General features: G+C 47.4%; 1 protein-coding gene across 2 annotated transcripts in view; it reads right to left on the bottom strand.

Annotated features, from left to right (window-relative positions):
* TRMT2B (tRNA methyltransferase 2B) overlaps positions 1 to 20352 on the bottom strand; it is a 137381-nt gene that overhangs the window by 1943 nt on the left and 115086 nt on the right. The window contains exons 11-12 of one of the 2 annotated variants that reach the window (XM_086964632.1): positions 939 to 1058; positions 316 to 415 (exon numbers count right to left, since the gene is read on the bottom strand). In XM_086964632.1, coding sequence (XP_086820758.1) covers positions 316 to 415; positions 939 to 1058 — 220 coding nt within the window. The remainder of the gene's footprint in view (positions 1 to 315; positions 416 to 938; positions 1059 to 20352) is intronic. The other variant, XM_086964633.1, reaches the window with a different exon arrangement.

The following is a 20352-nucleotide window of genomic DNA, read 5'->3' as shown; positions in this document are numbered from 1 at the left end:
TTAGATCAGAAGCCACTCTACATCCCAAACAGGAGCAGTCTACTTTAAAAAGATGCAACCAGCAAACTACAGTCCATGCTTTGAGATTCCAATAATGGCAAGAGGCGAAGGAGTCCAAGGGCACTCCATCAAACTATTAGTGTAGACAGAGTAGGAGAAGATACGAGAGACAGCTTAGAATTAAAAATGATTTGTTATGCAACTCATTGACGATGGATAGATAATTTATGGAGATATGGAGGGAATGAAGCAGGCATGGAAAAAAGAGACCAGGTAACACAAAGAGAAAGATAACATTGAAAAAAAAGGTCTTACTCCAAAAAATTTCGCAGGGATTCTCCTTGGGGCTTACATGACACGTAAACCAGGGTCCTAATCCTCCTGCAGTTTCGAATTGCTCTAGTTACGCGATAATCTAAAAAAGAAGTGTATAATTGACAGTTAATTTCCAACAGTAATCTTGTGGAAAAAGTCTAGGCTAGTTCTGTGATTCCGTGTGTGGTAATACTTTTTCTGTGCGTTTTCTTTAATGAATGCAAAGTGACCCCATATACCCATGCTTTACACGGTTCACCCTTCCCTGCTCCTTCCTATGCGCTCACCATACGCTCAGAGCCTATTTTCCTCTTCCTCGCTCTCTTCTACTTTACTGCCCTTCTTTGTGTTTTCAAACCTCTTTTTCTGCCGATTTATGTTTGACTCTTTGGGTTTCCAAATCTATAGCCAGAGCTATATGTAATTCATACCAAAGATTCAAATTTTCACTGAGCACTGATGCACCTTGCCCAAACACAACAGAAATATTTTTGGATAGGGTGTACCGCAGGAGAAAATAAGCATTCTCCAAGCTCAATAACACCCAATCCACACCCACGCAGAGCAACATTGTTAATTGATTGGAAATGAATGGCCATAAAAGTAAGTAGCACAATACTCACGCAGTCCAGCCCTCGATGGGTTCACCACAGCAGTAAATGGATGGTTGTCTTGCAGCGCCAAAAGTAATTCTGGAAGTACCACCTCTGCTTTCCCAGAGTGGAACTTGCAGTTAGAGATCCCTGTACATCAAGGACACATCAGTCAGACAAATATTTTGCTCAAGGTTAGACTCCGACATTATTATTACAGAGGAGGGGAAGGGATGGCAACAAGAGCAGTAGCTTTCCAAGGACTCAAATATATACTGCCCAAGACCATGTACAGAGCTCCACTGACTTTTTCTAGGCAAGTGCTTTAGAATACCACACCGTACATACCAACCACTGGATGATGGTACGGCACAACAAGGAACCAGACATCTTATTAACTCCTTCTTTTATGCAATTCTAATTCTGTTCCATTTTTGCACACCAACATACAGAAGAAACCTTCAAATGACTCACAAAAAAGGAATTACCCATTATGTATTACTGAGTTTCAGTTCGGATTTGAGTTCCACTGTCCATTCTCATTAATTAGACATTCTGCAAAATTTGTAGTAAATCCTTTTTCTGCTTTTTTATCAATTGTTAAACTGGATAGGAACATTCTGCAACATCTTAGCATGCCCGTAAGAACTATAAGAATGTATAAATGTATTCATTACATTCTGTGTACCAACATCTCAGCATTGTTGTCAATGCTATGCTGTTTCTCTCATAAAACCACTTGCCCAGGGACCCCAAGACTTCATTTGCCAATCTGCTCACAATGGTAAGCCTATCTGCTTCTAAATGACTGTTTATGGTACAGCTTTCATGGGTTTCCACAAATGTGCAACAATTAGGTCACAGAGGATTCAGAATTTGGCTGGCCACTTTCTGGTGAAAACTGAAAATAAGTACCATATTATAACATCTGCAAACTTCAATGCTCGCGGTTAGAGCTCACTGTACATTTTACGGTACTGCCCATGATCCACAGAAACTTCTGGAACACGGTTCAGTTTGTAAAACTTTATAACTCTTAGTCTGTAGGCTCTTTTTTTAACAGCAACCTATGGGTATTTGTGCCGTCTAACTAGTCTGATTACTTTTTAATACAGAGCTATGAACGCCGGTACCATGTATGTATACATCATAAATGACACGTCTCTGTCTTTCCACATATGCACAACCTCACAGTTCCCTTCAGATTAAAAAGGGGACTTCTAAGCGATGGCTGAGGGGTCATCAAGAGGGTAAGAATCTACGGACTTAGAATAACAGGATCACCATACACTTCAGCCCTCACTTTTTTCCATTACCAGACTGTAGGAAGATTCCACAGCAAATGCAAATCAGAAAAGGAGGATAAAGACAGCAATGAACAGCTTAGGCCTAGGCAAATAGAATTTTCAGACCTTCAAAGCCAAGTTTTGCGTTTCTCCTGGAAGTCTTCAGAGTGTAGTGTAGAGTTTGCAAAATTTGTTTGGAATGTCCCACATAGCCGGGTGGCATATATGCATGGCTTGTATATGCCTAGAGAATGCCATTAATTGCACCTTAGCTCTGGTGAAGCAGATTATCTGACAGAGACTTCTAGCCACATATTCCTTCACCAGGTGTCGGACTGGATCCGTGGCATTCGGCTCCACGTGGAGTCGGCTGTGGATTCGGAAGGGCCCCTACTGCTTCATCGTTGGCTGGCAGGATCACTCCGCAGTCGGGCCCTTGAATCCACAGGTAGATCTAAACTGGCTCCGGTTGTACCACCTCGACCTTCCACAACAACGGACCCCTTGTTGATGCTCCCGGTGCCGTCCCCATTCTTATCCACTACTTTGACATGGAACCGGAGGAGCGTGGTCCGATGCTCACTCCGGCTCCAAATGGAGCCATTCCCTCCAGGCTGGAGCTTCAGCCCTATTCTTATGTCCTAGTTCTTTTGGAAGATTGGGAGGGACCACTGACCCTGAAGAATATCAGCCCCTAGACCCCAACATGGACTGCTGTGAGGAACTGGTGTATGCCAGTGAACTGAACAACTCTCCAGATACTGGCTTTGACTCTCCTCCTACTGTGGTTACAGAGGTGGGTGCTACATCTGCTATGGTGGTGCGGAGGGAGGCCAAGGTCCTTGACCTTCAATTGCCGTCTGTGGCTGTCAAGGCTAACATCCTGACTAGGTGCTTCAATTGGAAGTCACCACTTCAAAACCACTTCTCCTATTTAATGAAGCCCTCACGGACATCCTGCTCGGGGCTTGGTCCAAGCCAGGCACCGGGAATCCTGCGGACAGGACAACTGCATACCACCATCGCCCAGCCTTTTGGGGCCCCTCTTTCCACACACAACAACCTACCCTGGAGAGCTTGATGGTCCAAGCCTTCACCTTCCATGTAAATCCTGGTGCACTTCCTACCGTACCACTGGATACGGAATCCAAGAGGCTGGACACCTTAGGAAAGAAAATGTTTTCTTTCACAAGCCTGGTATTGCAGAGTGTGAACACTGCAGGCCTTTTACTCTATTCTTATAGGAATTCGGTTGCAAAGGTGCTGCCCCTGATCTCGGAGGAGTCCCGGGCCATACTTTCTCAGGCTATGGCTGATGGGAGATACACACCTGCGTTTACAATCAGATGTGGGCTAGACACAACTGACTCCCGGGTCAGAGCGGTTTAGTTGTTGGTGGCCTTACAGTGCCATGCCTGATTGAGAACAGCTGGCTTTTCAGGGCATGTCCAAGGTCTACTTATGTGGATGCCTTTTGATGCCTCCCCTCTCTTTGAGGACCATCCAGACTCATTGCTGAAGTACTTCAAGGACAGCAGGGCTACGGTACGGTCAGGTACATAGGCCTTCCATGGCCCCTGCCAACCTCAGTCCGCCTTTCGTGGCCACAGAAGGGGCTCCCAGCTGCTTCTTCACCCAGCCACCATGGCCTGTAAGCTTTTCAGCCCCTGCGTGGATGAAAATGTGGTATCCATAGACCCTGTGGGTAAGGCAGTCCAAGTCGGCCCAGTACTATGCCGCCCCCGGCAGCCGCAGCCTCTAAGCCCATTTAGTTTGCCTTCAGATCATAACGTGCATCCAGTGGGCGACAGGATATGGAATCACCTGCACCACTGGATGTCAATAAAAACAGATCAGAGGGTTCTCCAGAATGTCCAATGGTACTACTCCCTATCCTTGTAGCTACCCATCCACCCATGCCATCCACTTACGACAGTCTAACGGAGGACCATCTATCCTTGATCCGCCAGGAAGTAGTAGCTCTCTTGGCTAAGGGAGCCATAAAGAGGATGCCAGCATCAAATTCCCGATATTTTCTGGTTCCCAAAAAGGCAAGAAGCCTTTGTGCTATCCTAGACTTGCACCCTCTCAATTCCTTCCTGAAAAAGGAGAAATTCAAAATGCTTACACTCACACAGGTCTTGACTGCCCTGGACCCAGGAGAATGGATGGTAGAGTTGGATATGCAGGTTGCTCATTTGCTCATTCCTATCCTGCCTGCCCGCAGATGTTACCTGTAGTTCATGGTGGGATATGAGCACTTTCAATTTTGCAGAGTAGCCCTTTGGCCTTACCAGTGGCTCTTGAGTGTTCACCAAGGTGATAACATTAGTTGCAACTCATCTGCCGAGATCAAGGGTGCCAGTCTTCCCCTATCTCGACGGCTGGCTGTTTAAGGTGGGGTCATCTGAAGTAGTCGTCTCCCACCTCCAGACTACGGCGGACCGCCTGCACTTCATTGGGTTCACTATCAATGTGCAGAAGTCACACCCGATCCCTTCTCAGATGCTCACCTTCATCGGAGATGTTCTGCACATAGTGCAGTTTCAGGCTTATCGTCTCGAATGGTGAGCCGCGATATTCAGGCTATAATACTGATGTTTCAGCCTCTATCCTGGGTTTCGGTGAGACAGACATTGAGGCTACTGGGCCTCATGGCCTCCTGTTTCCTGCTTGTGATTCATGCCCATTGGCATATGTGGGCTCCGCAGTGGGGCTTGAAGCTCCGATGGGCTCAGCATCAGGGGAATCTCTCCAATATGCTCCAGATCTCAGAGGTTTGCAGTGGTGGTTATTGAACCATGATTTGGTCAGCGGAAGACCCCTCTCCTTTCCCAAACCACATCTGACATTAGTGACAGATATGTCATTCATGGGATGGGTGCCACCATGTGGTAGAGGAGGAAATTAAAGGCCTTTAGTCTCCAGCAGAAGCTGGACTCCACATCAACCTGTTGGAGCTCCAAGTGGTCTGGCTGTCATTCAAAGCCCTTTAGCCCTGCATCAAGGGAAGGCTGGTACAAGTGTTCATGCACAACACCACCGTCATGTGTTACTGCAAAAAACACATCAGTTGGGCTCGTGGACCCTTTGTCAAGAGGCCCTGTGTTTCTAGGCATGGCTATAACATCAGGGCACCTGGCAGGATCTCTGAACTCTAAATGCGGACAAACTCAGATGCCTAGCGGATCAAGAATGGGTCTCTATCCGGAGGTGTTGCAGAGTCTCTTTGAACAGTGGGGAAAGCCTTGGTTAGATCTGTTCGCCACCACAGAGAACGCGCAATGTTACTGGTATTGAGGGCTGAAGTTTCCAAGGCAGTTCTCACTTGGTGAAGTTTTTCAGCTCGAGTTGACCTGATACCTCCTGTATGCCTTTTCGCCCATACCACTCCTACCCAGAGTTCTCAAGAAGATCATGAACGACCGGGCCTAAGTCATCCTTGTGGTACCAGAATGGGCTCAGAGAGTTTGTTACCCCGAGTTGTTGAGGATGGCCATCGGTCCTTCGATCAGTCTGTTCCTTCGAGAGGATCTGCTGTCACAACAGCAGGGCAGGGTTCTTCACCTGAACCTGTCAATGATCTGCCTTCATGCGTGATGATTGAGCGGATACAGTTGACAGCTTTCGGCCTTCCGCCCGAAGAAGGTATATGCCGGCCGGTGGAATAAATTTGTGGCATGGTGTGTTTAGCATCAGATTGATGCCTCTACGACCCACCTTTGTCAGGTCTTGTTTATTCGTACCCTTGCCCAGCAGGGCTCTACACTGGGCACCTTAAAGGGTTACTTATCTGCCATCTCTGCTTTCTTTCGGCCATCAGATCGACCTTCCCTCTTTAAGTCCCCTAATGTAAATAGTTCCTTAAAGGTCTCCGACACATTTACATCGACTACATTTGTAATGCCTCAATGGGACCTTCATTGGCTTCTTACTTTTCTGAGGTGCACTCCGTTTGAGACGCTTCATACCTGCCCTCTCAGTCTTCTCACTATAAAGAGGGCATTCCTAGTGGCAGTTTCATCTGCCTGAAGGGTCAGTGTACTGCAGGTGCTGTCATCGCAGCCCCCATACGTGTCTTTCTTCACAGACAAGCTGGTCCTTAGGACTTGAGCATCCTTTTTGCTGACGGTTGTCATCCTGTTTCATGTAGGCCAGCCCATCACTTTGCCTACCTTTCGTGCCCGCCACATACCTCTAAAAAAGAGGAGATCCTCCACCGACTGCACCCAAAAAGAGCATTGTTGTTCTACCGTGACCCCACAAAACCATTCCGGGTAGATGATCAACTCTTCGTGGGGTATGTCGGGCCAAGAAAGGGAAGCAGAAGAAGACCCTCTCCAGATGGATTTTGCTCTGCATCAAGATCTGCTGCGCATTGGCCAAGAAGCCAGACCCAGTGGGTTTGCGTGCTTATTCCACCAGAGCAAATGCTGCAACCTTGGCGTTAGCACACGGGGTTCCAGTCCTAGACATCTGGCAGGCAGCAACGTGGGCCTCGCTGCACACATTCACCAAATACTACTGCCTAGATAGTCAGGTTTTGTGGGATGGGCACTTCGCCCATTTGGTCCTGGACTTTCTGGTTCAAATCATGTTTGCAGACATACCTCCGGGAAGGTATTGCTTGGGTATCTATTCTAAGGTAAAAAATCTGCTGCTAGATGTCTCTATCAGATGAAAAAGTTACTTACCTTTGGTGAAGCCTTATCTAGTACAGACTGTATCTTGTTGCAGATTCCTTACCGACCCATACATCCTCCCTGCAAACAGATTTCCAGGGTCAAGGCTGTTTCCTTTTCAGGGCCCTAGTTTTTGAACATCAATGGTCAAGTGTTCTTAGCGGCTCTGCGCTCCTGGTGTGGAAAGTGACGAAAAGAAACTGATGTCAGCATGCTGGAGTGGCTCCTATATAGGGACCATACATGTTACTTTTGGCACAGATTACACCACGTGGAGCGGAATGACGCCAATTACCGGCACGTAGGGATACTGGTCACAAAACAATTCCAGATTCAGTCTGACGCCTGGGAAAACTCTAAGGTAAGGAATCTGTGACTAGATAGAGTGTCTACCAGATAAGGCATTACCGAAGGTGAGTAACTTGTTCTTCAGCACCACACCTAGAAAGAAAAGCAAACTTGATCCACTGATGCAATGGATGCTTTGCGCTTCTGAGCCAAGATGTGGAGCTGAGCTTTGCTCAAAGGCTTAATTCAGTTTTTGGTACAGATACTGATGTAGATGCCAAAGGATCCTTTGCCCACTTGCACTTCACACCCTTTCTCTGAACCATGATAACATGGTCCACCTGGAAATAAACCTCAGGGATTGAAGGACAGATGGTCTTTGTAGGAAAGTGCCCCTTTTTGACATGTTCACACTATGTTTTGCCATAGTACTGATGCTTTTTCGATTAAAAGTGCATTGGGTCCCTGCTAGCCATGCCCTCAGTGCCAGTGCTCTTTACCTAAAATAAGGTAAATGTTTAATTGTAACCCAACTGGCAAGGACTTTAGTACCCCTGTAATTCCCTAGTAATTGGTACCCATGGAACGCAGGGCATGGGTACTAAAGAGGGTGTCTATGGGCTACAGCATGTATTGTGCCACCCAAAGGGCCCCACATAAAAGCAGCATGAAGCCAGCCATTGCAGGATGCACAAAAGTGTGCAAACAATTTTGAGAACAGACATGTTACACTCTGTGTGCGCCATGCCCATGCACACTGCCTATACCATATGTAAGTCACCCCTAACAGCAGGTCTTAGAGAGCCCTACGGCAGGGTGAATTATATTATATGTGAGGATACATCGGCATGAGCAGAAATGACCCTGTGATGTCTGGTACCATTATGGATAAACAAAGAGAACTAGCTAAATGGATAGTGTTTTATACTAAGTGTCTGCATGGAAAACCCATTGGTTTTGTATGAAGGCCCTCACCCACCAACCTAGTTGGTGGCATGCTTCATCATCGGGCCCCACCCGAGGCACCGAGTGTGTATCAGATGTGCTGCGACACCAGACTACTGCGGAGCGTGTTTTGAAGCGTGAGTGTGCTGTGCTGGTGTGTTGAGTGAGGTTTAAAACACTGACCTTGGGGTCCCGAAAGGTTACTTTATTGATGGGTCCCAGGCAGAGATTAAAAACAAAGGCTTTGGACGTGTGGGGGTAGACTTATAGTCTCCCACGTCCTGTGTGGTCGACTAGTTTCAGCCAGGCCTTTTTAGGTCTCGCCTGTCGATGCGCATGCGCATCGAGCAAGCGAGACTATGGGGGCTTATCCACTCTTTATCCACACTGCAAGGAATCGTGGCGATTCCTTGCAGTGCCCGTGACTTTTAAGCTCAATGCGCATGCGCATTGAGCTTAAAAGCGCGTGCACGTCCGTCTTGTTTTACCCGCTCCGCCCCCTCCCCTTCCCGCCGTGTCGCATTTCTCCTCCCCCCTCCCCTCTCTTCCCTCCGGCTTGTTTGTTTATTTTACCCGCTCCGCCCCCTCCCCTTCCCGCCGTGTCGCATTTCTCCTCCCCCCTCCCCTCTCTTCCCTCCGTCTTGTTTTTTGTTTATTTTACCCGCCGTGTCTCCGATCCTTTCGCTTGAGGAGAAAATAACGCTAATATACAATTGCGGCACAGTACACGTGAGCCTCGCCGAGCTCAAGCGCCCCAATGCTGACAATCAATGCATCACTTCACTCGAAATGGCAGAGCAAACACCCGCCCCCCAGCACGCACCACCAAAAGGAATGCTGTGACCCCCAACGGAGCACCACAATGGCAATTACCTCGTACAAACAGCAGCCGCCAACACGCAACTCTGAACGTAAACCCGAACAACACGCATGTGCCATCACCAGGCTATCAAATCTACCCGTGATAAGTCAACCAGCAAAGGCCAGAGCACACTGACAAAAGAGAAGGCGGCTGCTCCAGACTGGGACGAGTCTGCACAAAATGCTCCAATGTCCGACATCCCATACAGAACCGCACCACCGTCAGCTCAGCCGAGCTGGTCGAAAAGGGCGAGCTGGTCCACAGAGCCCCACGACAGCGATGCAGCCGCCTGGCTCCATGGAATTAAATGGCCAGCAGGACTGCAGTGCACTAGCACACGACAAATGCTCTTAGACTGTCGTGTCTCCGATCCTTTCGCTTGAGGAGAAAATAACGCTAATATACAATTGCGTAGAATGGTTTGGTTTTTCATTTTTACTCACAGGTTTACTTTGCTAGTGGCACTGCCTTTATAAGAGGCCTGCTAAATACTGCTGCTGCTCCAAGAACAGTGCCCGCCTCCACGTCGTGCTGAACTCTGGCGGCAATGACTCTTGCGGTGCGTGTGCCGGGGCGTGGTCACGTGGAATTTAATTTGGAAAAAAAAGGTTATGCAGGCTGTTGTAGACTGCCCCTACCCCCCACAGGACCAAATGCAGCCCTGGCCCGCCCCCAGCAACACTGAACCGAAGCAGACCAAGCAAATACGAACGAACGACGTGGAGAATTTATGATCGGCACTGTCGGCTCTCTCAGAATGAGCAACATAGCAACACTCTTCTTCAACAGGAAGAGGGAAGACTAGTTTGAACACTGAAGTGAGTCAGTTATTTACTTTGTATGACGCCACATGTAGTGAGTTTGGAAGCGTCCTGCTTAATGTGAGTTCAAGTTGGCAGACTAGTATAGTGTAGACCCGGCCCAAACTGAGTTTTAAAATGACGTTCGGAAGCCCCCCCACCTTTCACTTCTGAAAGATATTGAGTCATTTGACACACAAAAATACTGACTGGAGCACAGAAGTGTGTTTTCACAACAAAGAACAGACGTTAATTGTTACAGCACTGTAGTTTTGCAGCAAAATTGAGTTTGCGATGCACTCGCTATTTTGGAGAGTTGCACTACAAAAGCAGAAAAGCTATGTTAGTGCAGAAACTGTAGCTGTAAAATTAGCTTGTTGTTCACCCCACTCACCCACACTGTACTGGAAACAATTCCTCATTAAAACATGAACTCCAACAAGCAATGTGGCGGCAGAAGGCAAGGCAAGGTGTGGACTACAAGATTACTGGCATGGCAGGCACAAATGATGCGTAAGTCTTTGAGTCTTTGCACATACATACCTAGAAGATCACCTCACACTCACTCACCCTCACCCTCTCTCACCCTCTACCCTCACTCACCCTCAATACCTCACTCACCCTCACCCTCTCTCACCCTCTACCCTCACTCACCCTCAATCCCTCACTCACCCTCACCCACCCTCACCCTCACTCACCCTCACCCTCACCCTCACTCACCCTCTACCCTCACTCACCCTCAATACCTCACCCTCACTCACCCTCACCCTCACCCTCACTCACCCTCACCCTCACTCACCCTCACCCTCACTCACCCTCACTCTCACTCACCCTCAACCCCTCACCCTCACTCACCCTCAACCCCTCACCCACCCTCACCCTCACTCAGCCTCACTCACCCTCAACCCCTCACCCTCACACAGTGCAATAGGTCTCGGAGCATTTGAGTTAGAGCTTTTAGAAATGTTTATGGCTTTTTTTTTTTTAATTCTTTAGCATTGGCTACAGGAAACAAAAATGCTAAAGATTTACAAAAAAACCCATAAACAATTCTAAAAGCACTAACTCTAATGCTGCGAGACCTATTGCATTTCCAATTCTTGTTATTAACTGACTTTCATCAGGACCTATTATGTGTGGGGGTGTTTACAAGGGCATGTTTGTTTGTCAGTACCCTGTATGTGTCGCACGCGCTAAGGTGCGTATCTGTGAGAGGTGTTTCCTCTCAGTTTGTACCTGTAGGGAGGAAAGCAGACAAGACAGGACAAACAAGAGACACGTATTGTTTAAAAACACACAATTTTATATCCATATTCAACGTGGGTCAGCGCTTGGTGCCTAAATATGTGAGAACGGGTCAAGCAAGTACACAGGGCGGAACAGGACGGACCGGTCAGCGTCTCTCCTTTGTACCCACCAAACGCGTGGACAAATTCCACCCCCACATGAAGCTAGCTGAATTCCTCAGGAAACTGAAACTCAAAGCTTTCTTCGAGAAACAACAGAACACCAACGAAACAGGAGACACCAATGAAACTGGCTTACAACTAAAATCTACGTTCACACCCCCACCGTTGGGCATCCCAGTCGAAATCACGACGTTCGAACACACCATCTACAATGAAGTAGAGAAAATCACTCAACCCGAGACCTTCAACAACCTTTCCAAGGAAGAAAGGGATGCACTGCAAAAATTATGGGAAAACCGCGACATTACCATCAAACCGGCCGACAAAGGTGGAGGGATAGTGATCCAGGACAAGCAAGCCTACACAGCCGAGTGCCAAAGACTACTTGATGACACACGCAACTACAAACGCCTGAATGGGGACCTTCCAGACAACCTCAAGGTCGCCATAACCAACTTGGTGACAACAGCTACAGACAAATATCTCTAAACAAGAGGCAGCTTTTCTCTGTAAGACAAACCAGAAATTTCCGTATTTCTATACGGTACCCAAGATTCACAAGGAAGTAACACCACCCCCGGGCCGCCCGATCGTGTCTGCCATCGACTCACTAAAAGAGCCCCTCTTCAGGTTTTGCGATTTTTTTCCTTAATCCACTTGTACAGGCAGTGTCCACCTACATAAAGGATACCAAGCATCTCCTATCTCTTATCTCAGGCATGGAGTTTGACCCGACAAGACACCTGATGGTGGGCTTAGACATCGAAAGCTTGTATACAAGCCTCCCCCAGGATGCCACCCTTGAAGTACTGGATGAAATGTTGACGAGATCCCGGTGGGAACAGTCTACCCCCAGAGAGTTTATCCTGGAATGTGCCAGATTGGCACTCAAAGAAAACTATTTTGAATTCGAAGGAACATACTACTTACAAACGAATGGTACCTCAATGGGCAGCGTTTTTGCCCCTAGTGTGGCAAGGCTCTACGTCTACCATTTTGAACTCACTCACATTCTGTCAGTTAATAACCCATACAAAGACTCAATGGTTTTTTGGCGTCGCTACATCGATGATATCCTCATGATATGGACTGGCACGGAGGAGGCGGTACACCAGTGTTTATCTCGGCTCAACACACGAGACCCATTCTTGCACTTCACTAGCACAAGCAACAATAAACAATTGCCCTTTCTTGACCTCATCATCACTGCCAGAGGTGGCAAACTCGCCACAACCACATATTTCAAACCAACCGTGAGAAACTCGTTACTCCAATTCGGCAGTTTTCATCCTTGCCCCCTCAGGGAGAACCTGCCCTTCAGGCAATTCTGACGCCTGAGACGCAATTGCAACACCAGCGCGGATTACAACCAACAGGCAGCTGAATTAGCCCTGAAACTACAACAACGTGGTTATCCTGAAAAAAAATAATTGATAACACCAAGAAAAGCGCAAGGAATCAAAACAGAGAAGCCCTCCTAGAGGACAAAAGAACTGAGGACACCCAGCCCCTCACTTGTGTCACAACTTACAACAGTATCTCCAATCAGGTGACCAAAATAATAAGACAGAACTGGAGGATCCTGAATACTGGCAACCGTGACTGGGCGGAGCCCTTATTCACTTACAAAAAATCAAGCAGTCTCAAAGACCAACTGGTGTCCACACGAGCCAAGACGACTGAACCTACAGCAACAACTACACTACACACTGTGTGGGGTCTGCCTAGAGTCACAGGACACTACCCCTGTGGTGATTGCAGTATCTGCCATCTAACACAGCACAGCAAGACCCTAGGCCTGGAATCAGGCAAAACATGGTACCAACAAAAACACACAAACTGCAACTCCACAAACGTAATATACCTAATAGAGTGCCCATGCAAACTCAGATATGTGGGCATGACCACAAGGAAGGTATGCACGCGGATCACAGAACAAAGGAGCACGATCAGGTGCAAAAAGACTAATAGCAAACTCATGGATCACTTTCTCCAAACAGGACACACCCCTAACAACATGCGGTGGACAGTAAGTGAAAAAATCCCTGTCCAACCCACTGAGAATGAGAGAACACTATTAACAAAAGAACAACGTTGGATTTACAGACTGTCTACACACACACACACACACACACACAGGGCCTCGATGATAATATTCCATGGAACAGCCTCAATAAATGATCACATAATCCTGTCCTGCTGGGTTCTGATGTGCACAACCAAACCCTCCTGCCTGGGTACCAACATAGTACTACAGCCCCCTCCCCTCCCCAGCGAAAATGTGCAAATCTGTGGTCTCTAGTGAGACCAAATCATAGTTACTAACCATTGCTAAGCAACACATGGGGTCACAGCGAGCAAAGAATACCTTCTACTCGCGGTCTCCCCCATAGGCTAATTCACCATCCATAAAACCGCACCCACACGGAAGCCAGACGTGGGATACTAGAACCATGTCATCTCGCATACATGGTGTCTTTTTAAGTCTTTTTAAGCCCACTTGACTCTGCTAACGAGAGTGCTCATTTTGTATTATTCCTGCAATAATGCGCCCTTACCCTTAATACCTTGCGCGCACCCACAAGGAGGCCACACTTGTGCTCTAAACCTCCAGGGGGATTACAAGAACCGTGTCATTCCGCCAAAAATGCGATCGCACTAGCCACCTTGCCTCTGCTAACTGAGTGTGTTCACTGTTATTATTCTTGTAACAATACACCTTGCCCACTAGTCAGGAATAAAATTATTTCTTTACTGCAAACACTCAAAGTCCTTAGGACACAAGCGCATGTGTGTTTCTTCTCTGTCTATTTCGCAGACGCTGCTCGCACAGAGATACGCCCACCACCGAACAGGCGACAGCTACAGACCTGCCAGACGCAAGACGGGGACGCTACTCACTAGAACCGCGCCCACTTGAAACGAGCAACTCCTGCGGTAATGATATGGTATTTAAGCATGCCGGGTGCGAGCACTCAGTTCCACGGAGCTCGCGACTGGTCCATAGGTGTTCCAGTAGGTCTGGAGATCCAGCCAATAAGTGTGAAGTTTGACTCCCGCTCATGGTACAGCCACCAGTTGCGCTGCCTTTGGCCACAACTGTGTGTGCATTCCTTTACCGCTAGTAGCTAGAGGTCTAACTTCACCAACTCCTGCCTTTTTCTCCGCATACTTTAGAGTGCACAACAGTCCCGACCCCCGGCCGAGACCAGTGGAGTTTGTCCTTTGTAAATAGGAGTAAGAACCAGAACCGAATATTTAATTATATTCTTTCACCACTTGTACCAGCTAATTTGCTGCTGCTTTATAGGTACCAGCACCAATATTGCATATTATTTTTTTGGGAAAATCTTTTTATTGAAACAAAACAGCTCCATCAAAAGACACATCAGGTAGCAGTGGCGGTGCAGTGATGTTTACACAGTAGATGATAATCATAAACTAGTCATCAGCGGACATAATAACGGTCTACCCCCAGATCATGCCCCAACAGATTGCAGGTGGGCCCGTCAACCCGTCCAATATCGCATATTATTAACCGGCAATTGCCACGCTCCGTCACAAGCGCCTAAATCAAACTCGCTTGACCCGTTCTCACATATTTAGGCACCAGGCGCTGACCCACGTTGAATATGGATATCAAATTGTGTGTTTTTAAACAATACATTTCTCTTGTTTGTCCTGTTATTATTATTTATTTTGAGAATTTGTAGAGCGCACTGATACCTTGCAGGCTTCCTGGCGCTGGAGAGTACTCTGTTAAGCGGTTAACCGGGGGAACAGTCAGACGGGCAATTATTATTATTGTTGGGGGAAAAGCCAGGTCTTAATACGTCTCCTGAATGGAAGAAGCTGTGGAGTCTGACGTATGTCCGTGGGCAAGCTGTTCCACAGCTTGGCCGCTGCAACCATGAAGGATCTTCCTCCTGTTCTGGTTTTGTTAAATCTTGGTACCTTTACCAGACAGGCCGAGGATGAACGTAGGTTTCTGGCCGGAGTGTACCACCTAAACAGGGCTTGCAAAGGTTTAGGTCCAAGTCCATGCAGAGCCTTAAAGACAATGCAGAGGGACTTGAAGGCCACTCGTTGTTTTAGGGGTAGCCAGTGTAGCTCAGCCAGAGCTGCTGTGGCCGAAGCCCTCCTCGTCCAGCCAAGAGCCAGCTTGGCGGCGGCCGATTGAATTCGCTGTAGTCGATCCATCAGCGTGACTGGAGACTCCAGGAGCAGGGCGTTACAATAGTCGAGGTGACTAAGTATCGTACACCTGACTATCGACGCCCTGGCTTGTGCCGGGAGGAGAGGCATGATTTTCCGCAGTGAGCGAAGCAGCGCTGTGCAGATCCCCACAGTTTTCGTCACCTGGGTTTCCATACTTAACTTATTGTCAAGCATGGCTCCCAGGTTGCGAACCGAGGGAACTGGCAGAGGTTTGTCTCTAAACTCTGGGGGCCAGAATTCGGTCGGAAACTGGCGGGGTATCTTGGTGCCTGAACAAAACAGGACCTCCGTTTTTGCGGAGTTAAACTGGAGGGAGTTTCTGTGTAGCCATCCTGCCGTCTCTCTTAAACAGTCGTGAAAGGTGGAGAAAGGAGTGGCATCTTCACCTTCCCAGGAGAGAATGAGCTGCGTGTCATCCGCGTAGTTTATTGTTTTGATCCCGAAGGATTGGATTAGCTTGATTAGCGGGATGAGGTACACATTGAAAAGGATGGGGCTGATGGAGGAGCCCTGAGGGACTCCCTGGGGTACTGGTGCAAAGGTGGATTGGAATGGGGGAAGAGAGACAGCCTGTCTTCTGTCCCGAAGGTAGGAGTGGAACCAGAGCAGTGCAGTGCCTTCCACTCCCTGTCTTCTCTGCTTTCCTCCCTACAGGTACAAACTGAGAGGAAACACCTCTCACAGATACGCACCTTAGCGCGTGCGACACATACAGGGTACTGACAAACATACATGCCCTTGTAAACACCCCCACACATAATAGGTCCTGATGAAAGACAGTTAATAAAAAGGCCTGGCTGAAACTAGTCGACCACACGGGACGTGGAAGACCATAAGTCTACCCCCACACGTCCAAAGCCTTTGTTTTTAATCTCTGCCTGGGGCCCATCAATAAAGTAACCTTTCGGGACTCCAAGGACAGTGTTTTAAACCTCACTCAACACACCAGCACAGCACACTCACGCTTCAAAACCTGCTCCGCAGTAGTCTGGCGTTGCAGCACACCTGAGGCGCACTCGCCGATGATGAAGCATGCCAATGGGTTTTTCATGCAGACACTTAGTATAAAAACACTATCCCTTTAGCTAGTTATCTTTGTTTATCCATAATACCTAGGGGAAACTAACTAGCTATCCTAGTTCCTCTTTCCTTTGATTACAAGATGTCTGGTACCATTGCCACAACATTGCAAGTGATCAGGAAGCCATTTTAAGCACATACACTGGGCACTGGTCATTATGAGTTACTCAGCGACATAATGGCCTCACTGAAAATAATGGTGATTGGTATTAAACACCTCTTCTTAATAAATCCACTGTGATGCCAGTGCTGCATTTATTATGGCATGCGCCCAGAGGGCTCCTTAGAGGTACCCCCGAAACCTACCAGGCTTCTAGTGTGCTGGCTGACTGGATCCTTCCAGCCTGCCACCGCAGAGGAGTTTCTGATCCCCTGCTTGTGAGAGTCAACAGTCTTAGAGGTCAGGAACAGTTCTTGCTCAAGGAAGGTGATCATACCTCCTCCAGCAGGAAGGCTAGTGAATTAGCACAAAGGCCAGAGGCTTCAAAACCTCGGATGCTGTTGATATGCGACCCGGCTTTCTCGAGACTTGGGGAATACCACACCCTGCCCTGGGTCCCAATTGACACCAGAGCAAGCGGCAAAATTAGCTAGTCAGTAGGCATGTCGCACTATCAGGCAAGGCACACCTTTAAGGTGGACCACCTGAAGTGGATATTCGAAGAAGGGTTTCACCATCTTGTTTTTGGTGAAACTAGAAATGGCTTACGCCCACTCTCCACAGGAAGGGGTCATACAGAGGGTGTAATCACGCCAGGAGTAAGTAGCCCATTGGCTACTACCACACTCTACTTAATGCCCCTAAATACAGTATTTAGGTGGCCCTCTGACACCAGGAACTCTGATTCATCTACCAGGGAACGGAAGAAGGACAGAAGAGAGCAGTCACCACGAGAACTGAGGATTTAATCTGAACATGTCACCAAACCCTGCCTTGCTGCTGGTATCTCGACAATTGCACAAACCAAGCTGGTCCAAAAGCTGTGCTGCCACCAAAGCCTGTTGAGGACTGTCTAGTGCTTCAACAACCAAGCAACATTTCCCTTGGGGTGGAGGAGCCCTCCCCCTGCAGCTGCAGGACCGCACTTGCCTTGTACCTCGCATTGCTGTCCATCGGGTCCACCGACGGAGCATCTCGCCTGGAAGAAGTCTCTGCTGCTCCAGGAGGTCAGGTCCATATGTCTCCCTGCCGAGTCTAAACAGCAGGCCCCTACGGAGTTGCCCAGCGCCAATTGTCTGGGTATCGGAGCATTTGCTGCCACAAAGGCTTGTTCTGCGTCCAGTCTGGACACCTCTGATGCTGAAACCAACCTACCGATGAGGGACTTCAGGATCACGGAGGCCAACACTTCAACTGCCTTTGCTGTTCTGTTTTCTCTCCCTCTCCAGGTCACCAAAGCCTAGTGAAAGCCTCTAACGGCAGCGAACTGCAGGCCAAAAAACCTCTACACCTGAGCCCCCAGCCTGTCTTTGTGGAAATAGATTGTATCCCTGTGCTCAAGAGACCCTCAAGAGCTAAGCCCTCCTGTGGGTTCTGACGGACTTGTCCCCAAGTACCCCCTTACAGACTTTTGTTTTGACAGGTCCCTTTAAACTTTACTGCGTAGCGCTCAATTATACCAATGCAACTAGCACCTCTGCACCCAGACACCCTTAGGGCAGTGCGGCCCGAACTGCTAGAGGTTTCTTGGATCCTGGGCCTAAGCACCTTTAACCCTCAATGATACCTTCTACAACTGTTTGCAAGTATACTAGTGCATGCCTTTTACTCCCATAGGATAACATTACAGCGTTCGAGGCTCATGTCTCAAATCTGACAGCTGTGATTTTCTGCTGTTTACATGAAAAAGTCTATAACATTTGAAGTACTTACCCGATTCCGATAATCTTGGTGTCTAAAATTATATAAAAATCTGCATTATTTTTGTAAATTGGTCTTGAGTTTCTTCTTGAGTGTGCGTCTCATTTATTGACTCTGTGTGTACAACAAATGCTTAACACTACCCTCTAATAAGCTAAGCTGCTTTACCACACTACCACAAATTGACCATTTGGGATTAGTAATTTAAGCCCTATAAATCAATAAGGGTCGTCTGTACTTTTTGCATGGTGTTCCTTTACATTGGCACTACCACATAAAAAGCCAGCTTCCTACAGTCTTTCTAACAGCTACTGCTAGCTTGTAAAGGCTCCTTCCTTGAGGCCTCCTGCACAGGCATGGCCTATAGGCAAGAAGTACCTCACTAGCTCGCTGGGTACTTTGCACTACATCCAGTGGCCAGAATACTGTGCTTTACTCTGTACAAAGTGGTGCACCGATGCTCAGCTAGGAAGCAAGATGGTTTTTAGGGACTGGATATCAAATGTAGCAAAAAGAGCACCTATACACATTTGAACAATGTGAACTACACACAAGAGACACGCAGAGATTAGGTGGGTCAACTGCTGCAAACGTTTGCAGGCACAGCACAAATGGAATGAAGCTACAGCATTGCGGCATTATCTATCTGATCTAAAGGAAGGAGATGGACGGAAAGAAGTTAAAAAAGTTCAAAACGACAGACGGTGTAAGGGCGAGCGCTAATGTAGTAAATTCACTCCGCATGAGAGAAGCAGGTTTAAGCCGCGCTGTTGAGTAGAAAAAACGAACAGGTGAGGGTGTGCATACACAGGGATGACGCTGACACATATTTCGTTAGTATCGAGTGAAAACACGCGCTAAGATGAGGCTGCTGGTTGTGGTTTAATATAGATCATTGAGCACGCGGGAAATCGGCATTAAGATGTAGTGAGGAACTTTGGGGATATTATAAAACGGTTTTAGAGGGTTTGATTAATAGGTTGGGAGTTTTATTAGTTTGGTACAATGCATGTAGTGATTTTATGTATAGCATTTATTTTTACATTTGTAATTCTGAATCTGGAGGGGCTTTGCACTTAGAAGTGAAGGGTGTAACATTTTTGTTGTGCAACGTGGGTTTCTTCGCAGTTGGGTAATTGTAGGGAGTGAGGGTTCATGAGGGTGGTGGCGCAGGGGGTAGTCATATTATGATTTCCATTGGACACAGAAATTCCATTTAGAGCAGTTGGTGAAGTTATCTCTTTTATTTGTTTCAGCAAACCCCTGACGAAGAGCCACTTGGCTCGAAATGCATTGGGTGAAATTTAATCATTTGAGTCTACTCGTATCAATGATTCTTCCCACGTGTCACTGTTAAAAGCCTGGATGGGCGAGGAGGGGACATTTGAAAACGGTCAATAAAAGAATCATGGTGACATCACGCTGTCTCCGCAGTGATTTTCAGCAAAAGTAATGGATTAAATGTGAAATTAGGAATTTTTTAAATATGGTTTCACGGGGCAAATATGGATTATTCAGCATGGAGTGGCCTATGGTGAGGAAAAGTTTCCTGCATTTAGCAGTGCGACGGAGGGGTGCGCAAGCCTCGTGCCTTTTTGGTTTTCTTCAATGGAGCTGTGATTTTGGGGACGGTTCACAGCATCTGTTCGCATGCAAATATTTGGTTGCATATTTTAAAGAAGTCAATAAATTCTTAAGGGAAGGAGTGCAGCCACACATTTTCTGTCTTGCATTGCCATGTACTGTCCCAGTGCGAGCTTGCACCCCGCAGATTAGTTGGTTGAACTTTGAATAAATAAAGTCAATGAACTTTCATCACTTCGGAGACAGTGAAATACATGGAGTGTCCAGAGTGGATTTCATGCAGTTTTGAGATAACTGATGGAACAGTACCATTCATACTGAGAGATAGTTGAAGTGTCACTACTGCTGTGGTTTATTTTCATTTTCGTGCATGCTTAAGTTTCTGTGTAATTTTCATGGACTTTTTTTTCACTCATTTAATATGTATAA

The sequence above is a fragment of the Lissotriton vulgaris genome, chromosome 4_1 (genome assembly GCF_964263255.1).
Source record: "Lissotriton vulgaris chromosome 4_1, aLisVul1.2, whole genome shotgun sequence".
Taxonomy (NCBI): domain Eukaryota; kingdom Metazoa; phylum Chordata; class Amphibia; order Caudata; family Salamandridae; genus Lissotriton; species Lissotriton vulgaris.
The sequence above is the reverse complement of the archived record's forward strand: the minus strand, read 5'-3'. Positions and strand labels throughout refer to the sequence as shown.